This window comes from Podarcis gaigeae (genome assembly GCF_964106915.1).
Source record: "Podarcis gaigeae genome assembly, chromosome: 1".
NCBI lineage: Eukaryota > Metazoa > Chordata > Lepidosauria > Squamata > Lacertidae > Podarcis > Podarcis gaigeae.
Genome location: NC_139678.1, coordinates 123,079,418 through 123,098,715, shown reverse-complemented (window position 1 = coordinate 123,098,715; position 19,298 = coordinate 123,079,418). Strand labels below are relative to the sequence as shown.

The 19,298-nt window shown below is 46.3% G+C and overlaps 1 protein-coding gene and 1 long non-coding RNA gene across 2 annotated transcripts in view; one reads left to right on the top strand and one right to left on the bottom strand.

Moving 5' to 3' along the window:
- Window positions 1-16,573, bottom strand: part of TMEFF2 (transmembrane protein with EGF like and two follistatin like domains 2) — a 236,368-nt gene extending 219,795 nt beyond the window's left edge. The window contains exons 1-2 of the mRNA XM_083712929.1: window positions 15,485-16,573; window positions 13,178-13,287 (exon numbers count right to left, since the gene is read on the bottom strand). Of these exons, the coding sequence (XP_083569055.1) occupies window positions 13,178-13,287; window positions 15,485-15,662 (288 nt within the window). The 5' untranslated portion in view covers window positions 15,663-16,573. The remainder of the gene's footprint in view (window positions 1-13,177; window positions 13,288-15,484) is intronic.
- A 1,159-nt stretch (window positions 16,574-17,732) lies between these two features.
- On the top strand, window positions 17,733-19,077 carry LOC310833660. Its single transcript, XR_014558865.1, has 2 exons — window positions 17,733-17,974; window positions 18,076-19,077. It is a non-coding gene; the product is annotated as an uncharacterized lncRNA (long non-coding RNA).
- The last annotated feature ends 221 nt before the right edge of the window (window positions 19,078-19,298 follow it).

Genomic DNA, 19,298 nt, shown 5'->3' with positions numbered 1-19,298 from the left:
CTGTTAGCCCAATGTTGGAAAGGAGAGAACATACTGACAAAAGTGGAACGGCAGACAAAATTATTTGAGTAGGCTGAGATGGTAAGATTGACAGTGAAACTTAAGAATCAAGATCAAAAATTTAACTGAGAATGGGATAAATACAGACAGTATTTAAAAGATCACTGTAAACATGTAAAATCTTTGGCAGACTTTGAATGATTACTGCAATGTGATATAATTCTTGGAAGTATTGGATAATTTCAAAATAGATGCTGTTTAATATGCAGTTGATATAGAAATGTAGAGAACCCAGGTTGGGGAGAAAGGAAATCTCAATATGGGAATAAATTTACCTTGTTCCCAACTTTTTTTTTACTTCTTTTATTTACACTACTGATGGAGAGTTACAACTGTGATCCATTGTAAAATCAATAAAGATTAAATAATTAAAAAAAAAAACTTCACTGACCCTGTGTGATTTATTGCTTGCTCACTCCTGACAGTTGTTGATTGAAGCAGAAAAGTGTTGTTGATGGAAGCAGAGAAAGGACTAAGCCATGGGTAGGCAAACTAAGGTCCGGGGGCCGAATCTGGCCCAATCACCTTTTAAATCCGGCCTGCAGACGGTCTGGGAATCAGTGTGTTTTTACATGAGTAGAATGTGTCCTTTTATTTAAAATGCATCTCTGGGTTATTTGTGAGGCCTGCCTGGTGTTTTTACATGAGTAGAATGTGTCCTTTTATTTAAAATGCATCTCTGGGTTATTTGTGGGGCATAGGAATTTGTTCCTTTTTTCCCTTCAAAATATAATCCGGCCCCCCACAAGGTCTGAGGGACAGTGGACCGGCCCCCTGCTGAAAAAGTTTGCTGACCCCTGGTCACTAAGCACACACACCCTTTTCTGTGTGCCCACTCAAAATAATCCTCTCCTATAGTGGCTTTCCCTGCTCTGCGTGAGTCTGTGTGCATGCATTTTAAAGCAGAGGTGTTTTTTTTTTTATAGACTACAACTCCCAGCATCTGTAAGGCGAAAGGTTTTCCATCCTTCCATCCTTCCTTTAAAAGCTGCCAGGATTCTGCGACCCTGAGTTTAGCTATAACAATCTCCCCCTCAACAGCTGCCTTTAAATTACGAAGCAATCCTGCTTTATTTTCCTCCCCTTTTAGAACCAATAAGCAACCTACAGATGGTACGGAGGTCTAAAAGGAAGGGAAGACTCCTAAGAATGAATGCCCTAATGAGCACATCAGACTGTTCTCTAGCAGAAGACAGAATTAGCATCTGTTCTTGTGGAAGCAGACGCATAATGGGTGCTCTGCAGAGTAATACAGTTCCCTTACCGTACGGACTCAGTAGGTGCCTGGTGGTCTATCTGCCTGCAGAATTATCCAGCAGCAAAAAATGAGTTTCTTGGGACGAAGGCCTTGCCTGGAAGGGATCAGAACTCATTTGAGCAACGCCAAGCAACCTGATCTACATTTGCCTTTTGATTACATAGGATCTACTTATTTATGTAACCTGCTACTTCTGTTGGCAGAGGCCCTATTTTGTTTTTTTTTTATATAATAATTTTTATTGGTTTTTTAACAAAAAGACAAACAAAACACAAAACAAAAACATATAAAAAACATTTAAAACATGACTTCCCCATACCTCCCTTTCACTGCATCCTTGTTTTACAACTCTTTAGCAACCCTTCAGTCAATTTCTCTAGTAGTTTTCTTTAAATTTCCTTAATGTTAATGTTTACAGCTGTAATTCTCTATTTCTTACCCCCAGACATCTTATCAGTCCTCAATTTTACAACAATTTTTAAGATATATTTTAAATTTCTTCCAGTCGTCTTCCACTGTCTCTTTCCCCTGGTCACGGATTCTGCCGGTCATCTCTGCCAGTCCCATAAAGTCAATCACCTTTGTCTGCCATTCTTCCAGAGTAGGTAGTTCTTGCATCTTCCAATACTTTGCCAACAGGATCCTTGCTGCTGTGGTGGCATACATAAAAAAAGTCCTATCCTTCCTTGGCACCAACTGGCCAACCATGCCCAAGAGAAAAGCCTCCGGTTTCTTTATAAATGTCCACTTAAGGACTTTTTTGATTTCATTATAGATCATTTCCCAAAAGGCTTTAATCTTTGGGCAGGTCCACCAAAGATGATAGAAGGTACCTTCAGACTCATTACATTTCCAACATTTATTATTGGGCAAATGGTATATTTTTGCAAGCTTGACTGGGGTCATGTACCACCTATAGATCATTTTCATTATGTTCTCTCTTAATTTTGTATACAGTGGTACCTTGGGTTACAGACGCTTCAGGTTACAGACTCCACTAACCCAGAAATAGTACCTCAGGTTAAGAACTTTGCTTCAGGATAAGAACAGAAATTGGGCAGCGGCAGCGCAGCAGCAGTTGGAGGCCCCATTAGCTAAAGTGGTGCTTCAAGTTAAGAACAGTTTCAGATTAAGAACGGACCTCCAGAATGAATTAAGTTCTTAACCCGAGGTACCACTGTACAACAATCAGGAAAAAAAGTACTTGAAGTAGTGGAAGCGGCAATGGAGCGGCAATGTTGCCTGCCCATTCCTACTATAGTCAAAGTCTCCATTCTACATGCAAGTATTTACAGTGTAATGCTTCTACAAAGCTACTCAGAAGTCAGCTTCTGCCTGAGTTCAATGAGACCTGCTCCAAGATATTTACAATTGCACTATCCGTCCTTGTGGGACTCCACTCTCTGATGCCGTCCCTTGAAATTTTCCATAGGGGAACAGTTAGGGCCAGAGGCGCCAGCTTGCAAGGGTGATGTGGGGGACTGAGGTTTGTGCATAATGTCCTGACGTCATGAGCAAGCATCGTGCCTCCCTAAGCTGGGCAGAAGCTTCCTGGGCTTTGGAGGTCGGAGCACTCTTGCCTCCAGGTGGGCTTGGGGAAGGTGGCAGAAGGGCTCTTGGACCCGTTGGAGCCTCACACCTACCTCCCTAAGGCGAACAGAAGCTTCCCGGGCTTTGGGAAGGAGGTGCCAGGGCATTCTTAGCTAGCAGGACCAGTGGTCAGGGCTGATGAGAACTGTAGTCCAAAAACAGCTGGAGATCCAAGTTTGGGAAACACTGATCTCCCACATTTGCACTTTCCAAAATGGAAACACACTCATTCTTTTAAGTTTGTACTTCTCCAGCCAAGTAATGTTTGCAAAATAATAATAATAAATACATACATACATATGGTAGGGTAAAGTACAGGTTGTTGTTGTTGTTGTTGCAAAGCAATTTCCTCATATATGGTCTATTCTGGATGAGAAAGTAGCATTCCAAAAATGTGCCATATGTAGGGGAAATGCTTTGCAAAAATGTATGTATTAAGAGAAATCCACACTAAAATGATGCATTTTCATAAGAAGTTGAAAAAAAATAATATAAACTGACATGGAAATGTGAAGAACTGAATTTATGACTGAAAACGTGAGAAACTAAAATTGATGGATTCTTCCATCCCTAACTTATACAGTACTGGTTTCTCCAACAATTATCAGGGTGAGGTCTTTCCTTTTCACTTTGTGGTAGCAAAACCAGCAAACGTTTCTGTAGCACATAGAGACGATCACATGTGACCATCGTCACCAACATCAAACTCTCATAATAAGCTCTCATGAACCACTTCGTCATCTGAGCAAGGGGGAAAAATGCCCTGAACTGCTCCCAGCAGCGGCAAAAACCAGTCGCTGAAGCTTTTTGCAGCCCAGAGATAAACATTGCAGCTTGCTAATGTATGCAGCATAACTACTGCCAAAGGCCCAGGAACGAGGGGTGACTGTATACTTAAGTAACTCTAAATACTGTATACTTAGTAGCTCTAAAATGAGCAGTTTATGTTGGCGGATGAAACAATGTGATGCAATCTAGGATACTGAGAAGCTGGAACATTTGCAGAGGAGGGCAACCAAGATGATCAAGGGTCTGGAAACCAAGCCTTATGAGGAACAGTTGAAGGAGCTGGGTCTGTTCAAGCCTGGAAAAGAGGAGACTGAGAGGAGCTATGATAGCCACCTTCAAATATCTCAAGGGATGTCACATGGAAGATGGGGCGAGCTTGTTTTCTCCTGCTCAGGTGGGTAGGACCCAGCCCAGTAGCTTAAAGTTACAAGAAAGGGGATTCCCACTGAACATCAGTGGGAAGAACTTTTTGATGATAAGAGTGGAACGATCTCCCTTGGTAGGTTGTGGACTTTCCTTCCTTGGAGGTTTTTAAGCAGAGGCTGGATGGCAATCCGTAATGAATTGAGATTGAGCTGAGATTCCCCTGGGGTCCCTTCCAAGTCTACAATTCTATGATTCTCCTCCCCATCACATCACGGCAAGAGAAAACAGGTCAGTGTGGGAAAGAGTGGGGGGTGTTGGTGTGTGCACATGGGAGCTGGATCATCACCTTGTCGTGGTGAGTGGGCTTGCATGTTCCTATGACCCTTGTGAGCGAAGCCGTCGGGGAATCTCGTACTCCAGCAGAGTCACCCAAGGCGGTAAGGTCAAAGGGAAGGAGCTAGACAAAGAATGATCCAAGAAGTCTTCAATGGCAGAACAGGCAGATGATAACAGGCGGTATGTTACAACGGCTGGGAAGGTGGATGAAGGCTGCAGCAGATCTACCAGTTTGTTGTGACTACTCATGCCACTGGAACAGAGCCTTACTGCGAAGACTGTGCACTGATCTACACACATAAAACAAATTCACGCCCAAGCGTCTTCCAAAAACCCAACCCAAACCCTATCAGGACGCAAGGGAGAAGGCACACTGGGGAAACCCTCACTGTGATCAGCTTACCTCTCTCGCCCTGACCTAGCCACTGTGATCCACTGTGGTCACCTCCAGACTGGATTATTGTAACTCGCTCTACGTGGGGCTGCCCTTGAGACTGACCCAGAAACTCCAGCGGGTGCAGAATGTCGCGGCGAGACTCCTTATGGGGTCCTTGCTGCGAGATCACATTCATCTGGTGCTATACCAGCTGCACTGGCTCCCGGTGGGGTACAGGATCAGGTTTAACGTGCTGGTTTTAACCTTTAAAGCCCTATACAGCCTAGGACCCTCGTACCTACGGGACCGCCTCTCCTGGTATGTCCCACAGAGGAACTTACGGTCTTCAAATAAAAACATCCTGAAGGTCCCAGGCCACAGAGAGGTTAGGCTGGCCTCAACTAGAGCCAGGGCTTTTTCGGCTGTGGCTCCAATCTGGTGGAACGCTCTGTCACAAGAGACTAGGGCCCTGCGGGACTTGACATCTTTCTGCAGGGCCTGCAAGACGGAGCTGTTCTGCCAGGCCTTTGGTCGGGTTTCAGTCTGACTCCCTCTCCCCTTTCATAAGAACTGCATGAAAGTAGCCTCCCAATTTTTCTCACAGGCCCATATAAGTTCAGCACAAACAGTTGGGCCTGGTGAGCATTTAAAGTCCCCAACCCTAATCTGCGGGTCGCCATCTGATTGGATTTTATTCTGATCCTGATCTGATTTGAGAATGTATTTTAATTGATTGTCTGATTTTATGTTAATGTGTTATACATTTGATGTTAGCTGCTCTGAGCCCAGCTTCGGCTGGGGAGGGTGGGATATAAATAAAATTTATTATTATTATTATTATTATTACTCCCACCCAGAAACCAATGAGGGGACTGTGGAAGGAAGTGTGGATCCAGAATTGGCCTCCACAGTCACTTGCGGACTCAGTGTTAAAACCGTGTTTATGGAAGACAATCTTGCTCGGCCACGAGTGATGGCCAAAGAAGAAGAAGCACGGATGCTTATTGCCTCTCAGCTCTTGCACCTCTCTGCTTAGTTGTCAAACATTATTTCCAGTATCACATGGAACTGCCTTTCGCTCCCATGACTGCCGCTCCTCTTTAATCTTTGTTTAAATTGCCTCTCTTTACAGCAAGCCCCACCACCCTTAACTCTGTTAATTTACTCTGTAATGCTGATCTAATAAGTACTACATAATATCATGGCACAGAATGCTACTATTAATACCTGCGCAAGCAGTCTGTGACTGGTGCTGCATTTGCAATTTCGAGCGCGTGCATCAGCCGCCGCTGATAGTTTGGCAGCGCCAGATTCATCCATTGACCTCAGCAGACATCCAGCACAATGGGCCTATAACCTCCTTTCTCCTTGGTGGGTAATTTGGCAGCCAGGAAAATTATGTTGCTACAGCAGAAAGTTAACGTCTAGGGAAGGGATTGTGGCACCAGTTCAAGCAGAAGCTGAAACAGTAGGAAACCAAGGAACGATGTTGCTGTGCCTTGTATGAGCTTCTCAGAAACTTGAAACTGGCAAATAAGGTCCCTTGGAGCCCCATCTTAACAGGGCTATGAAATCATAGTCAGAGAACTAAACACATCAAATGATGGGCTGTTTCATCCTGAAATAGGCTGCCTTCCAACCTTACCTCGACCAACCTTATCTTTCTCGCCCTGATCTGGTCACAGTGATCCATGCAACTGTCACCTCCAGGCTTGATTAGTGTAACTCGCTCTAAGCAGGGCTGCCCTTGAAGCTGACCCAGAAACTCCAGCGGGTGCAGAATGCTGCAGCGAGGCTCCTTACGGGGTTCTTGCTGTGGGATCACATTCATCCAGTGCTTTACCAACTGCACTGGCTCCCGGTGGAGTACAGGGTCAGGTTTAAGGTGCTGGTTTTGACCTTTAAAGCCCTATGCGGCCTAGGACCCTTGTACCTATGGGACCGCCTCTCCTGGTATGCCCCGCGGAGGGCCTTAAGGTCTACAAATGACAACACCTTGGGGGTCCCAAGTCGCAAGGTGGTTAGATTGGTCTCAACTAGGGACAGGGTCTTTTCAGTACTGGCCCAGACTTGGTGGAACGCTCTGTCACAAGAGGGACTTGACATCTTTCCGCAGGGCTTGCAAGACAGACTTGTTCCACCTGGCCTTTGGTTTGGACTCAGTCTGACCCTTATGTTTTCCCCTCCACTTATGGTTTTGATCTATGGGCTACTGTTTTAATACTGCGCAATCTTATTTTGATATCCCTAAAGGAAGCCATGAGCTTGGCACTCATTCCTCTTGGTTCTCCTCTCTCAACCGATTACTTCCTTCATCCAACAATATGAGCTAACAATGGAGTTTCTTTGCCTGAAATTTCTCAGAAGAGAATTTTTTGTTGTAGTTGAGAAAAATGGTTAAAATTTTCACCCCCATGTCAAAAATATTTGGCAAAATACACCACTCCTAATTGTCCACCCCTTCCAAACAGAATTTGGGGAGGGAAATTGTGCTCGGGCCTAGAATTTGACCCCACTGGATTAATATCCACCTGCTGAAAAACTGCTGGATCTCAATTCATGAACTGCTTCAGCTGCTCAAAGTTATAACAATTCGGTGTATCTCGTTTGCAGCACAGGCTAGCAACGCAAATACCTGAGCTTTTCCCCAGCCTGCTCTTTACTTCTTCTACCATTTGATGCTGAGGTTTTCTTGACTCAGCTTGTAGTTCCTCCAACTTTAGTTTTTGAGTTCAGTAATAACAAGCTCCATCTGCTGACTGCTACCGCAATAACTCCAAGGTTCAAATGAGTGGGAGGAGCTTTGCATGTGATTGGTTAACTTAAAGTCTCCTTGTGCATCTGGAAGCACAAGTGACATGTAAAGCAGTACCAGGTGACTGGGTCTAGCTGCCATTTAAATCTCCCATCATGCCCTTGAGCAGCAGCACATTTCAGGAAGCTAAAATAGCAGCTAGTCTCGGGCATTATTCATAGTGCTGGGCCAGGTAGTTTGTATAAAATGGGGGACCAATGGGGCCTAGCAGCTGCCCAGGGATAACAGGTGCTTGCAGTGATAACCAGCCCTTGCAGTGATCCCAGGGAAACCTCTTCATGTGGCCCAGCACAACTACAGTGGTAGCTTGGTTCTCAAACGCCTTGGTTCTCAAATGCCAAAAACCCGGTGTGGCGATCACACAGGGTCCCCGGACGTTTCACCGTCTATTGATCCCTGTGCAACCACTTTATTTCTTGCCGCCGCCACCCAGGCCCTACGTGGTACAATACTGAGTCCAGTCAGGGTTAAATTGGAACATAAAATTCTGTTTATTTATTGCAGCTTAACAAGCGTGTGGTTTCATAAACGGTATTGGTCAATCACAATCATGGGCTGCCTGTCCAGACCTATAACTTCTGCTATCTGCTCTCGCTCACTAAACCACCTCTCAGATATTTACTTCTCTTCCTAGCCCCTAACTGTTCCTGACTCAGCTTATTTTGCTACGCTAACGCAACCTACCCACAGACTCTATCCCAAGTCACTCCCACTCCAACCAACCACCCAACTCCCAATGAACTGCTCCCTTTGCCCCCCCCCCCAGCTGGTTTTATAGTTCCTCTGACTCTACCCCCGGGTTCTGATTGGATAACTTGTTTAACTATTTCACCTCCAGCACTCACATATGTTAATGTCACACCTGGAAGTAAGTTTTCTGGTTTTCAACGTTTTTCGGAAGCTAAACGTCCGATGCGGTTGTCTGCTATTGTTTCCAGGGCGCCTGCACCAATCAGAAGCTGCACCCTGGTTTTCGAACATATTGAAAGTCAAATGGACTTCCGGAATGGATTAAGTTTGGTGCTTTTGTTTTTGCTATTTATTTTGCGAGGGGTTTTATAGGCTTTTTCGGTTAATTTGTTTTTGTGACTGTGTGGAACCCAATTCAGCTCGAGATTGATTGATTGATTGATTGATTGTGTGATGGCAGAAATGGATAAAAGTCCTCCATCCAAACAATGACTATCATCAGTGCAGGTAAGGGGGAAAATAATTTTAATTTTTATCATCTACAATACTGTTTTATTTATTATAGTATAGTACATTAATTATTGCTTTCATTTTATCAATGGTCTCGTTAGATAGTAAAGTTCATGTTAAATTACTGTTTTAGGGGTTGTTTTTAAAAGTCTGGAATGGATTAATCCATTTTGCATTACTTTCTATAGGAAAGCACGCCTTGGTTTTGGAACACTTTGGTTTTGGAATGGACTTCCGGAGTGGATTAAGTTTGAGAACCAATGTACCACTGTAGTGAGCCACATCTCACAGCCCTTTGTGACAGACTACCAGGGACCAAATAGGCTCCCTGGGTTCATTGCCTCTGTGCTGGTCCCAAGGGCTAACCGTGAAGTGAGGTCCGAGTTCAGTCCGAGGTCGAGGGTGCGGTATAGAGGCTGTCCATCAAAGCTGAAGCGGGGTCCAAGGCAAGAAGTCAGGTGAGGTCAGGAACTCTGGCAGAAGAGCAGGACAAGGTGCAGGCAGGAATAGGCTACCAACAATGTTGCTCCCACAACCTGGGACTGGGGCTGGCTGGCTTTTATCTACCCCGAGGCATAGGGCAGCCCCGGTCCACAGGTGACTCACCTCTCCTGGCCTGGAGGCGAGCACTCCTCCTGCGGGAACTTAGTTCCCTCTGCCTCTCTGCCCTGAGCCTCTGCAGTTCAGGAGAGGCTGGAGAGTTACCGGACCCAGAGGCAACCTCAGCTTCCCCTGACGGGGCTGAGAGTGGAGCACTTGCAAGCAATGGGTCCTCCATCATCTCAGGAGCCAGAGTAGGCTCAGCTGGTGCCTGCACCTGAGGATCCAGCACAGGTGAGGACCCTTCAGGCTCAAGCCCCAGCCCCGGCTCAGCTGGTTCTGGAGGCAGGATGTCAAAGCTTGTGCCAGATGGAATGTCCTCTGGAAGGCCAGTGTCAGTCCCACCAATTAATATTATGCTAATAGAGCCACATAATTCAGCTCTGAAGTCAACTGGTCCAGTATCATAGATCTTCAAATTCTTCATCAAGGACTACCATTAGCACTTGATGAATGAACAACCATGGACACAGAAGGGCCGCACCACAGATTCATAGAATCATTATATTATTGTGTCCAGATCTTACTCAGGACAGGTTGGAGTGGCTTTTATTTTTTTATTTGAATGTCTTCTTGAAGACTGGCTTGTACTAGGGCCAGCCTGAGTCAGGGCCATCATTTATAGTGTCATTGGCTTGTCCAATATGAGTAGCAGGTGCACGATAAGCAAGTCCAGGGCAAGGGGAACAGAACATACTCCCAACATTGTCCAGAAGGCAGATCCCAGCCATTCCATTTTCATCTAATTTCTCTGTGTGCTTTAACATGATTTCCAGACTCAGTCTCGGAGCTTATTGAATAGCCTGGGGGCAAAGTTCTGTAGAAAATATCTCATCTCGATCTTTCCCCCCTGTATATAAACACACACACACACTTCCCAGTGTTCAGTGCCCCTCTGCCATACCAAGAAATGGAAGTTCTCCTTGTCAGAGTTAAAAGGCTGAAATCCTGCACACAGTGAAAGAGGGGGCAAAGTCTTCTCTCATTCCAGAAACTGGAGTTACTCAGAAATTGGGAATATCTCTTTACATTTCCCATTCCCTTATATAAGGTGGGGTGGGAATAAACCACAGCACTTGACAACAGTGCAACCTGCCCCCATCTCTCTCTCTCACACACAATGAAATACACAATTATTCCCTACATAGATGCAAAAACTCCTCATAATAATGTGTGCTCGTGTGTGTTTTGCTAAGTAGTTCTGTTTTCCAGCACAAGTTCAGAAAGGTCTGAAACAGGGCCAGGACTCAGTGGGGCTCAGTCCCAGGGTTTGTTTCCAACCTGCCCCTCGACTTGTGCCTTTAGCAGCAGCTTGATTGGCAGCAATTAGGAGGAGGCAGTGCTCATCTGCACTATTCTACGAAAAAGCATTGCCAGCTGATTTCTGCATATCAATCCTCAGCTAAAAGCATAGGAGCAAGTTCTCTCTGGCCAATTGGCAACCCTACCTGGAACATGTTTTTGTCTGCTCAGTGAATAACTACAGCCAGCGCCCCCACACTCAGGATGAAGGAGGGGGGCTTTCAAGGCAGATGGCTTTCAGGAAGAATTGAGGTCCAATGACTGACTCCCTTGTTAGAGAATCGACACAGTGTCCAGAGATTGCTCTGAACTCCAAGCACCTTAAATGAATTTTGTATAACTGTATCAAGACATTGATATTGTATTAATTCAGAAACATTTATAACTTACTCTTGGGTTTTTTAAAAGTGGTTTTTGTTTTAGTTTCTCTTCAGCATGGGAATTAGACTTATAAGTTAAGACATACATTAAAGAAAGTGAATAGCATATACAGTGGTACCTCAGGTTACATATGCTTCAGGTTACAGATGCTTCAGGTTACAGACTCCACTAACCCAGAAATATTACCTCGGGTTATATTCAGGATGAGAACAGAAATCATGCTCTGGCGGCGCGGTGGCAGCAGGAGGCCCCATTAGCTAAAGTGGTGCTTCAGATTAAGAACAGTTTCAGGTTAAGAATCTCCGGAACGAATGAAGTACTTAACCCGAGGTACCACTGTACTTGTGTTATTTTGTGGAAATAGCTGCTGCTTTAAAACAAAACAAGACCCAACTTCAATTCTTCCATGTTCACTAACTTCAAACCTACTGCAAAGCCAAACTGGAACCAGGCAGAAGAAACTAAGTGTACTCTGTGTCTAATTTAATTTCACTGCCGGTGGCTCTGAGGTTGCTGCATTTACTCACCAGGCAGTGATACAAGGACAGAGCATTAAATCAATCTCTTGGGAAGGAACAACTTGCAAAGTAACTAAGAATCTTAGACTTCTACAGAGTATCCTTGTTCCCTTCTTCTTTTGACAAGAGCTGTCCTTAAATATTTACATTTGAATGTAATCTCATATAGCTATTTAGAGATAGGTGAAGAAGAGCAATGTGCCAAGCAAAATAATTTCTAGCAAGGAAGATTATGTAGCTCTGATACTTAATTTAGGGATTGATTAGTCACTGGTTATGACATGCTATACAAGCTTAATGGAGTATTTCCTCTATTAAAATCAAACAAAGTACATTTCAAATTAATATATTGTGACACTGAACAGTGAGGTGGGGAGGGTATGCATGTTTGGTTGTTCACTTGTAATTATACAAAGAATCCTTAGGCTTGCCACACCCGTCTCCAACCTTTCAGAAGTTGGACTACAACTCCCATCATCCTTGACCATTGGCTATGTTGCCTGTGGATGATGGGAATTGGAGTCCAATGCCATTTGGAGGGTGAACCAGCTTGGGAAATACTGGTTCACCATAACAAATCTACTCCTAAAGTGCACAGCAAACTACAGTACAGATTAAATGCATTTTAAAATATACAAGAATAAAGACCTGAACACCTAAGCAAAATATAGATTCCATACTGAAATAAAATGAATTTTCAATTACTATGTTGAGAGGTAGTAATGATAGTATTCACCTCCACTGAGGTTCAATTAGTGTATCAACGCCAGACCATTACATGGATGTAAATCCCATTGCCTTCAACATAATCTACTTCATATTTGTTTGAGAATGTGGATTTAAGCCACCTTAGGCAGACTTGTGGGAAAATATGGTCTCCTGGAATAGGCAGGATTTATGCAATGTTCCAGGCAATGTTTACTTTCAGGTACAAGCTATACAAAACATCCACCACCTTTCAATTAAAGTTTTTGATGTAGCCCTTATGGTAACATTCAGTCTCAGCAAAATGCATATAAGTTTGGTCTCTAACAACACGGATTGCACCCTCAAAATCAATGGGACTCAGTCTGTTCAAGCAGCCTTGAATCTTCCTTGGATTTTGAATTAGGGTTGCAATTTAGCTCGAAACGTTCTCTCCCTGTGAATTAAGGAGCATTGTTGAATTACGCACTGCCTTAACTTGCCTTTGGTGTATAAAAGCCATCTTACAAATCAACTTCTCCGCAACTATTTCAGTGGCTTCCTGGATGTATAAAGAAGATGCTATATGTTTGGCTGAATTGAAAAAGGACAGAAAATCCCGATTCCGAAAAGGCCGCAGCAGCTGAACCCAGCACACACAACCTGAAGCTGACAACCCTAAAGAGGCATTTGGAAGAACAGCATCTACATTTTCCCAGAGAATCTTCTATCTTCTTGACACCAGTTGGCTACCCTGCCAAGCACCTTAGACTAGCTGCCAGGTTTTCACTCCGACTTCTCTGCATGCAGAGAAATAAATTGCCCAGTGATGGGTTGTAAAGGGAGATCCCTGATTTGTATTCTCATTAGTGAATTAAGGAAGGAGAGATCAATCTTCTTACCTTGAACTGACAGACGCAAGTCACGGTGTCTCCAATTCTTAAGCACTCTCCGTCAAATTTACAGGTATTGGTGTCGCAGAGAAAGAGATCGTTTTCTCTGTCATCATAACCTCAAACGCAAAGAGAAAAATGCTGTCAGCCTTGGGTCTGGCAAGGAATATCAGACAGGGGCAGTTGCTTTTCTATGTATGTAGCACACCTAACATTGTTGATGAAGCAATGTGCAATCTAGAAAGGTTGTCTTCTCATCCTCACTTTGCCCGTTTCCAGAGGAGTTTGCAGTGCCTGTTAATCTCCCAGCTCCTCCTCTCCTTCTTCTATAAAAGTAGTTTCCATTTCCACAAAAACCAAGCATTTGGTTGCAAAGCAACATAATTCTGTACCCCTCCCCATTAAATCTTCTGGTCCAAAGTCTTAGAATGGGCATTTCTCCAGGCAGTGACATAACAAAGCCCCCTAATAATAAAGATAAACAGGCTATGTGCTTTTTGTGATAGGCTGTCTGATTCCAATGAAGATTGATCACCTCCAGGTTAATAGGAGGGGTGCCAGCTTCTCGACAGAGCTGCTGAAAGGAGACCCAGCTCCTTTCCTCCAGTTTTGACAGGCAGGCTAACAAATCTGGCTGGAGATTCAGCTCATGAATGCCAGCTCAGATTTCAGACCTCAGCTAGTTGCCATCCTACTCCGAGAGTGTGTAGCAAGGTATGAAGCCAAACAGCCATATTTGGCTCGAAAGTCGTCAAGATTGTGTTCTATTGATTTGATTAACATCTCTGTGTTCCTAGCCATGTCCTGGTTGTGCAATAAAAATGGAAAACGCCACCCATAGGGCAAAAGTGACTTATTGACCCTAATGATCACACACACACACACACACACACACACACTGCACTGAACTATGGCATTCTAGTTATACACCCAAAGTAATCCCAGGGTAATTAAAAATAAATAAATTAGAGAGCCACGGTGCTGGGCTAAATAATGCTGTGTTTGCTGCAGAGGTTATTGTAACTTGAGATATGGTAAAGTATTGGGCTTCCCATAGTTTGTGAAATCAGATTTGAGTTGTAAGATAGAAGTAACATGCTCTGTTATCTATCCAGCATATATGCTGAGAGGAAATGTAGGTGTTTTGTTGAAGATACAAAGTTACACAGCATTTTTCGTGAAGGGCAAACTGCATCAAAATGTTTAGAAATGTCTCTGTGTGCAGCTGTAGATACACATCTATAGCTGTATGCACAATGTTTATTTCTCTCTCTGTGTGTTGTTTTTTTAAAAAAATCTGGAGATGCAGCCTGCAAAAGAAGGTACTCCCAGAAGCATTTGCAAACCAGGATTGTGTGGGAAGCACTGTACAAATGGTAAACACACTCCAGACAGAACTACAATTAACCTATTGAGGATGAGTCTGGTCATAGGAAAAGACAACGGATGGAGAGAGGGGAGGTAACTCCCCACAGCTTCTTCCTTATTCAATTAGTACATTTTACTTGAACTGTGTCTGGCAAACCACTTTAAGCAGGGCTGAAGCTGTCTAGAGAAACTAGGAAAAGGCAAGTCTGTTTCATGACAGAAAGAAGAAGAAAGAGCCTCAGGAGCCGATTCTAGATTATCTTGCTTTGTGTGATGTGTGAATTTGGGAATAAACACTTGCTCTAAGTTCCCTTCAAGAACAACAGGATTCCTTTTTTAAAAGCTAAGAGGGGGGAAAGCAGAGATAAAAGGTTTCAGGCAACCCCAATCTCTGTTTTTAAAAATAATATATACAGCATAGTCTTAAAAGCTTTAACGCAGGTGGGGGGGGGGGGTAGCTTTCCAGATTAGCAAATTTGCTGGTTCTTCGAAAGGAGATCTAACCCAGCCTGCAAGATCCTATGACTTTTCAGAGAATCACACCTTGATTTACAGCATCTTCCCCGTCTCTCTCCTGCTCCAACTTTTAACACTTCTAAAAAAACAATAAAAGATCCACCCTCGGCGAGTTACCCGATTGCGTCCAGACTGTGCAAGTCTGCAGAGATGATAATCAAAAGCCCATTTGAAGCCGAGGCAATTAAAAAGGTGGCGAAACAAGTAGAGAAAGATCTATAGATACTTTCCTGACCAGCCATTCTATTCCTTTCGCCTCAAATCCGACCTGTAATTTCCAGACAGCTGCGCGATGTGCCAGAGAGGTTTGGAGAGACTGGCTCAACCCCACCCCTCCGATCTCTTTTTAGAAGATGCTTTCGTTTAGAGACGGATGGGCATTGCTGTACATTTCTCTTTCCCCCCACCCCCGCTCCCGCTCCCCGAGCTTACCAGAGCAATTCCAGCCGGTAGGCGTTTGGCAGTCACTTAAGGAGGTAGGGAAAGCTGCAAGTTTCACCGGTCGGGCTACGATGAGAAACAACACCGGCAGCAGCAACCAGCAAAAGCAATCGCAAAGTGTCCAGCCGCTGCTCCACTGCCGAGGTGGGGAAGATTCCCACAACACCATGACTTCGTAACTCAACTCCGCAGCCGCAGCAAGAGGGAACGGCAGCGTCCCCCAAAAAGCGAATGGCTCTCTCGGGCTGACGGGGGGATCCTTAGCATCCCGGGGGCCCCAGCCAACAGCAGGTTAGGAAGAGGCACCCAGGTCCTGGCATGGTGATGATGGCGAGGATGATGATGATGATCCTGAGAGTTTCAGCAGAGATAACCAGGGGCCTGGCCCAGCCCGGGGAACGGCATGAGCAGGGATGGTCAGGAAGGAAGAAGAAGAAGAGGAGGAGGAAGAGGAGGAGGAGGACCAGGAGGCTGAGGCAGCCGCTGCCATAAAGGGGTCGGGCTGGGCTGGGCTTGGGGGAAAAGAGAGTCAAGGCACCTCGCAGCTCCGCAGCCGCTGCCTCCTCTCCTGCTCTGCCGCCCGCATCCCTCTGGCGTTGGGAAAGCAGCAGGTCCCCTCAGCCCGCCGGGGTCACGTGGCGCAGGCAGCGCGGGCAGTGATTGGACGAGCGGGATGCAGGTCCCTGCGAGGGAGGAGGAGGAGGAGGCGGCGGCAGCTGGAGCGAGAGATGCTGATGCTGCGCCCGCTCCGCGCTCGGCAAGGCGAGGCGCGCCGGGGAGGCTCTCAGGCGGCGGCGGCAGCAGCAGCAGCAGCACCCAGCCCCACCCTGGGAGCTGGCTGACTGAGGGACCATCCAGCAGGCAGAGCAAAGAGGAGGAGGAGGGAGAAGCGGCTCCCGGAGGAGGATGGATTGGCAGGGTGGTGGGGGGCAAAAGAAGGGCGGCAGCAGCTGAACCTTGCCAGGTAAAACAGCCGCCCCCGTCCGTCACCTGGCGGAAAGAATCCCGGCTGGATCTTCAGCGAGGAGCTTCGGGGGCACTGTCGAGCCGCAGGCGCTTCCCCCGCTGCTGCACTGGCGAGGAGTGACTGAGAAAAGGCACGCACTCCTTGCACTCAGCCCCAGTCATCAGGCATGGGAAGTTGGCTGCGGTCAGCACGCATGTGCAAGCGCCGTTGGCGAGTGTGTGTGTCTGTGCGCGGGGGGTGGTTTGCATTAACAGCTGCATGTCTCCAAAGTGGCCCCGTCGGCGTGCATGCTCGCTCCCTGATCCACCTGTGGGTTGTTGTTGTCTAAAGGACTCGGAGCGCCGAGGCGAGTGCCCGGCTTGGAGCACCTCGCAGGAAAGCCTCGTATCCCCCACGGAGGCGTGGGTCCCACGCGTGGGGGATGTTCCCCTTGCGCGGAGTCCCCACGGGTGGACTGCTTCCGCCACCAGATTGGCCTCTGCGCTCGCTCGGATCGGCTGCTCCTACGTGGCCACCTGCAGTGCCTCCTTGCGAGATTTCAAAGTTCCTAGTCGCTGTCTAAAGGGTATGTTGCTTCCCCCCCCCACCCAATGAAGGGGAGGGGGTAGGAGGGATCAGAAAGAATAAAGTGGCTGTCACGCGAGGAACCGCAGATCGGATGCGAAAAGGGACAAATGGACCAGAAGGCAGAAGTCCAAAGGTGGTGACATCCAGCCCGCTCTCGGAGGCGTGTGGCCTCTTCCGGGAGAGGTGGTGCGGGCGCGATTCCCCGCTTGACTCCCGCAGAGGCAGCGCCCAAGGGCCGTCCTTGGAGCTAGCCATAGGGACCGAGGTCCCTTCGGTCCCCCCAATAAAATATTTGAGGGGGCTGCCCTCACCCCCAAGTTGATGGACATTGCCATTCAAATGATGTCCGTGTGCTGCGTCTGGTGATCGATTACGTGGACTCCCCAATATTTTATTTAAGTTGGCACTCCTGGAGCTAGTAACCGTCAGGTGACGGCTTCATTCAGGAGGGGCTGGGGTGGGGTGGGGGCGAGGGAGATGAGGGGATCCCTAAGTTTGCCACCACCATCAGAGCCACTTGGACATATAGATTATAGAAGAGATTCCCTTGCCTTCTCCCTTCCGCCTTCCGAACTCCACACACACTCAGCACAGATGCGCAGGCCCAAAGTCCAGTGTTTTGACAGTGGGTGCGTGCATGCTTATTTAGTTATTTTTTAAATCTCTTGTTTTGTCTGGCTTTTGTCTTAACGGCGCCCTCCCCCCCTCCCCAGTAACCAGAGAAGGGAGGCGAGGACCCTGTCTTTCTGAAGCCAGGAGAAAGAATTCATTTGGATTTCTTCAACCTTTCTCCGCTCCCTCTCCGTGGAAAAGACTCACTCTCCGTGCCTCACATAACAGAACTGGTGGTGGATGAGGAGCTAAGCTCTCCGCACCCACCAGCTCCAAGTGACCCGTCTCTCTCTCTCTCTCTGGTATGCCAGAAAGCTGGGATCGGTCTCATCCAGGTAAGGATTGCGCTACCCTCCCCCTCCCAAATCCCACCTCCACCCAGCCCCCACAATGTCCCGCCCACTCTTCACACTCTTGTTCTCCTTTCTCCACAAAGACTCCATTTTTGACGCGCGCGCCCCGCGCAAACCCTCCCAGTAACCCAACCCATCAGAGATCAATTTGCCCAGACGGCATCAAAGAAATCGTTTGCTAGACAACAGCAGCTTAATGCATTTATAGGAGGAAGGGAGATGCCCATTAAAAAGAGCGAAAGGGAACTGTCATCTAATATCCAAGGAAGGAAGGAAGGAAGGAAGAGATCGCGCCTTGAACCCGAGTTCTTTAACAGCAGAAGAACGCTCGTGGCTTAGCTAACGATTTTGCAACCTTCGAACTTGCAAGGCGCGCCAGACTTTCCTTTCTTTCAAAGCAGCCAGGGAGGTAAGCTGAGCAGCTTCGTATGAAAAAGAACCCACTGCAGCAAAAAAAGAAAAAGAAAAAAAGGGCATATAATACAATTACGATGATAAAGATGAACTTCGCGAAGCTTCTGCTTCCAAAACATTGAAGGGTCTTGGGAGACGACCACGTAGCTTCGCAAGAACATTTAACCACTATTCAAGGGAATCCGAAATACTGTAAAGGCACAAGAATCACGCAGCCCCTCCTGCAAAACACACGCACCAACTTCAGCAGATTTCATGGCTCTGAAGGATTAAGAAGTGCAAGTACATCCCGTCAAGATCTCCTCCCCCCTTTTTTTGCATCTGAATTATTGAACTGCACAATACACCCGCCCCCCGCAAATATTTGGGGTTTTTCCCTTTTCTCTTTTTCTGTGTCTTCATTTGTACAGACTACAGCAGTAGCCACCGAGGAGCAGACCCACAAAACTCCACCGTGTGGCAGGAGAACATCATCAGTCACTGGATATTGCATTATGGAAGAAGCAGTTAAATAAATAAATGGCTCCTAAATGAATTCCTAGAGGCAGATGCTGTCAGCAAGGGGAGAGCTGGAGAGACCGGAGTGCGTTGCTCGCAGGATCACTTAACGGTTTTATGAGTCAGAGGATTTTAAAAGGCGGAGCAGAGTGTTTCTAATTATTTTTTGTTTTTGTTTTTTTAAAAAACCAAACAATTGATATTGGGTTTTGAGAACATAACCAGAAGTAAATACTTGGGAATATTTTTTTATATATTCAGGTACCACCAGGAGGGAAGGAAAACGTCTTCTCTAAGACCCAGGGAGAGTAACTAACAACACTTCAAGCTTATTAAAAAGCTTGGTGCTGTGTATAACGTGGAGCTGGGGCTAGAGAGGTTGCGGTGCTCACTA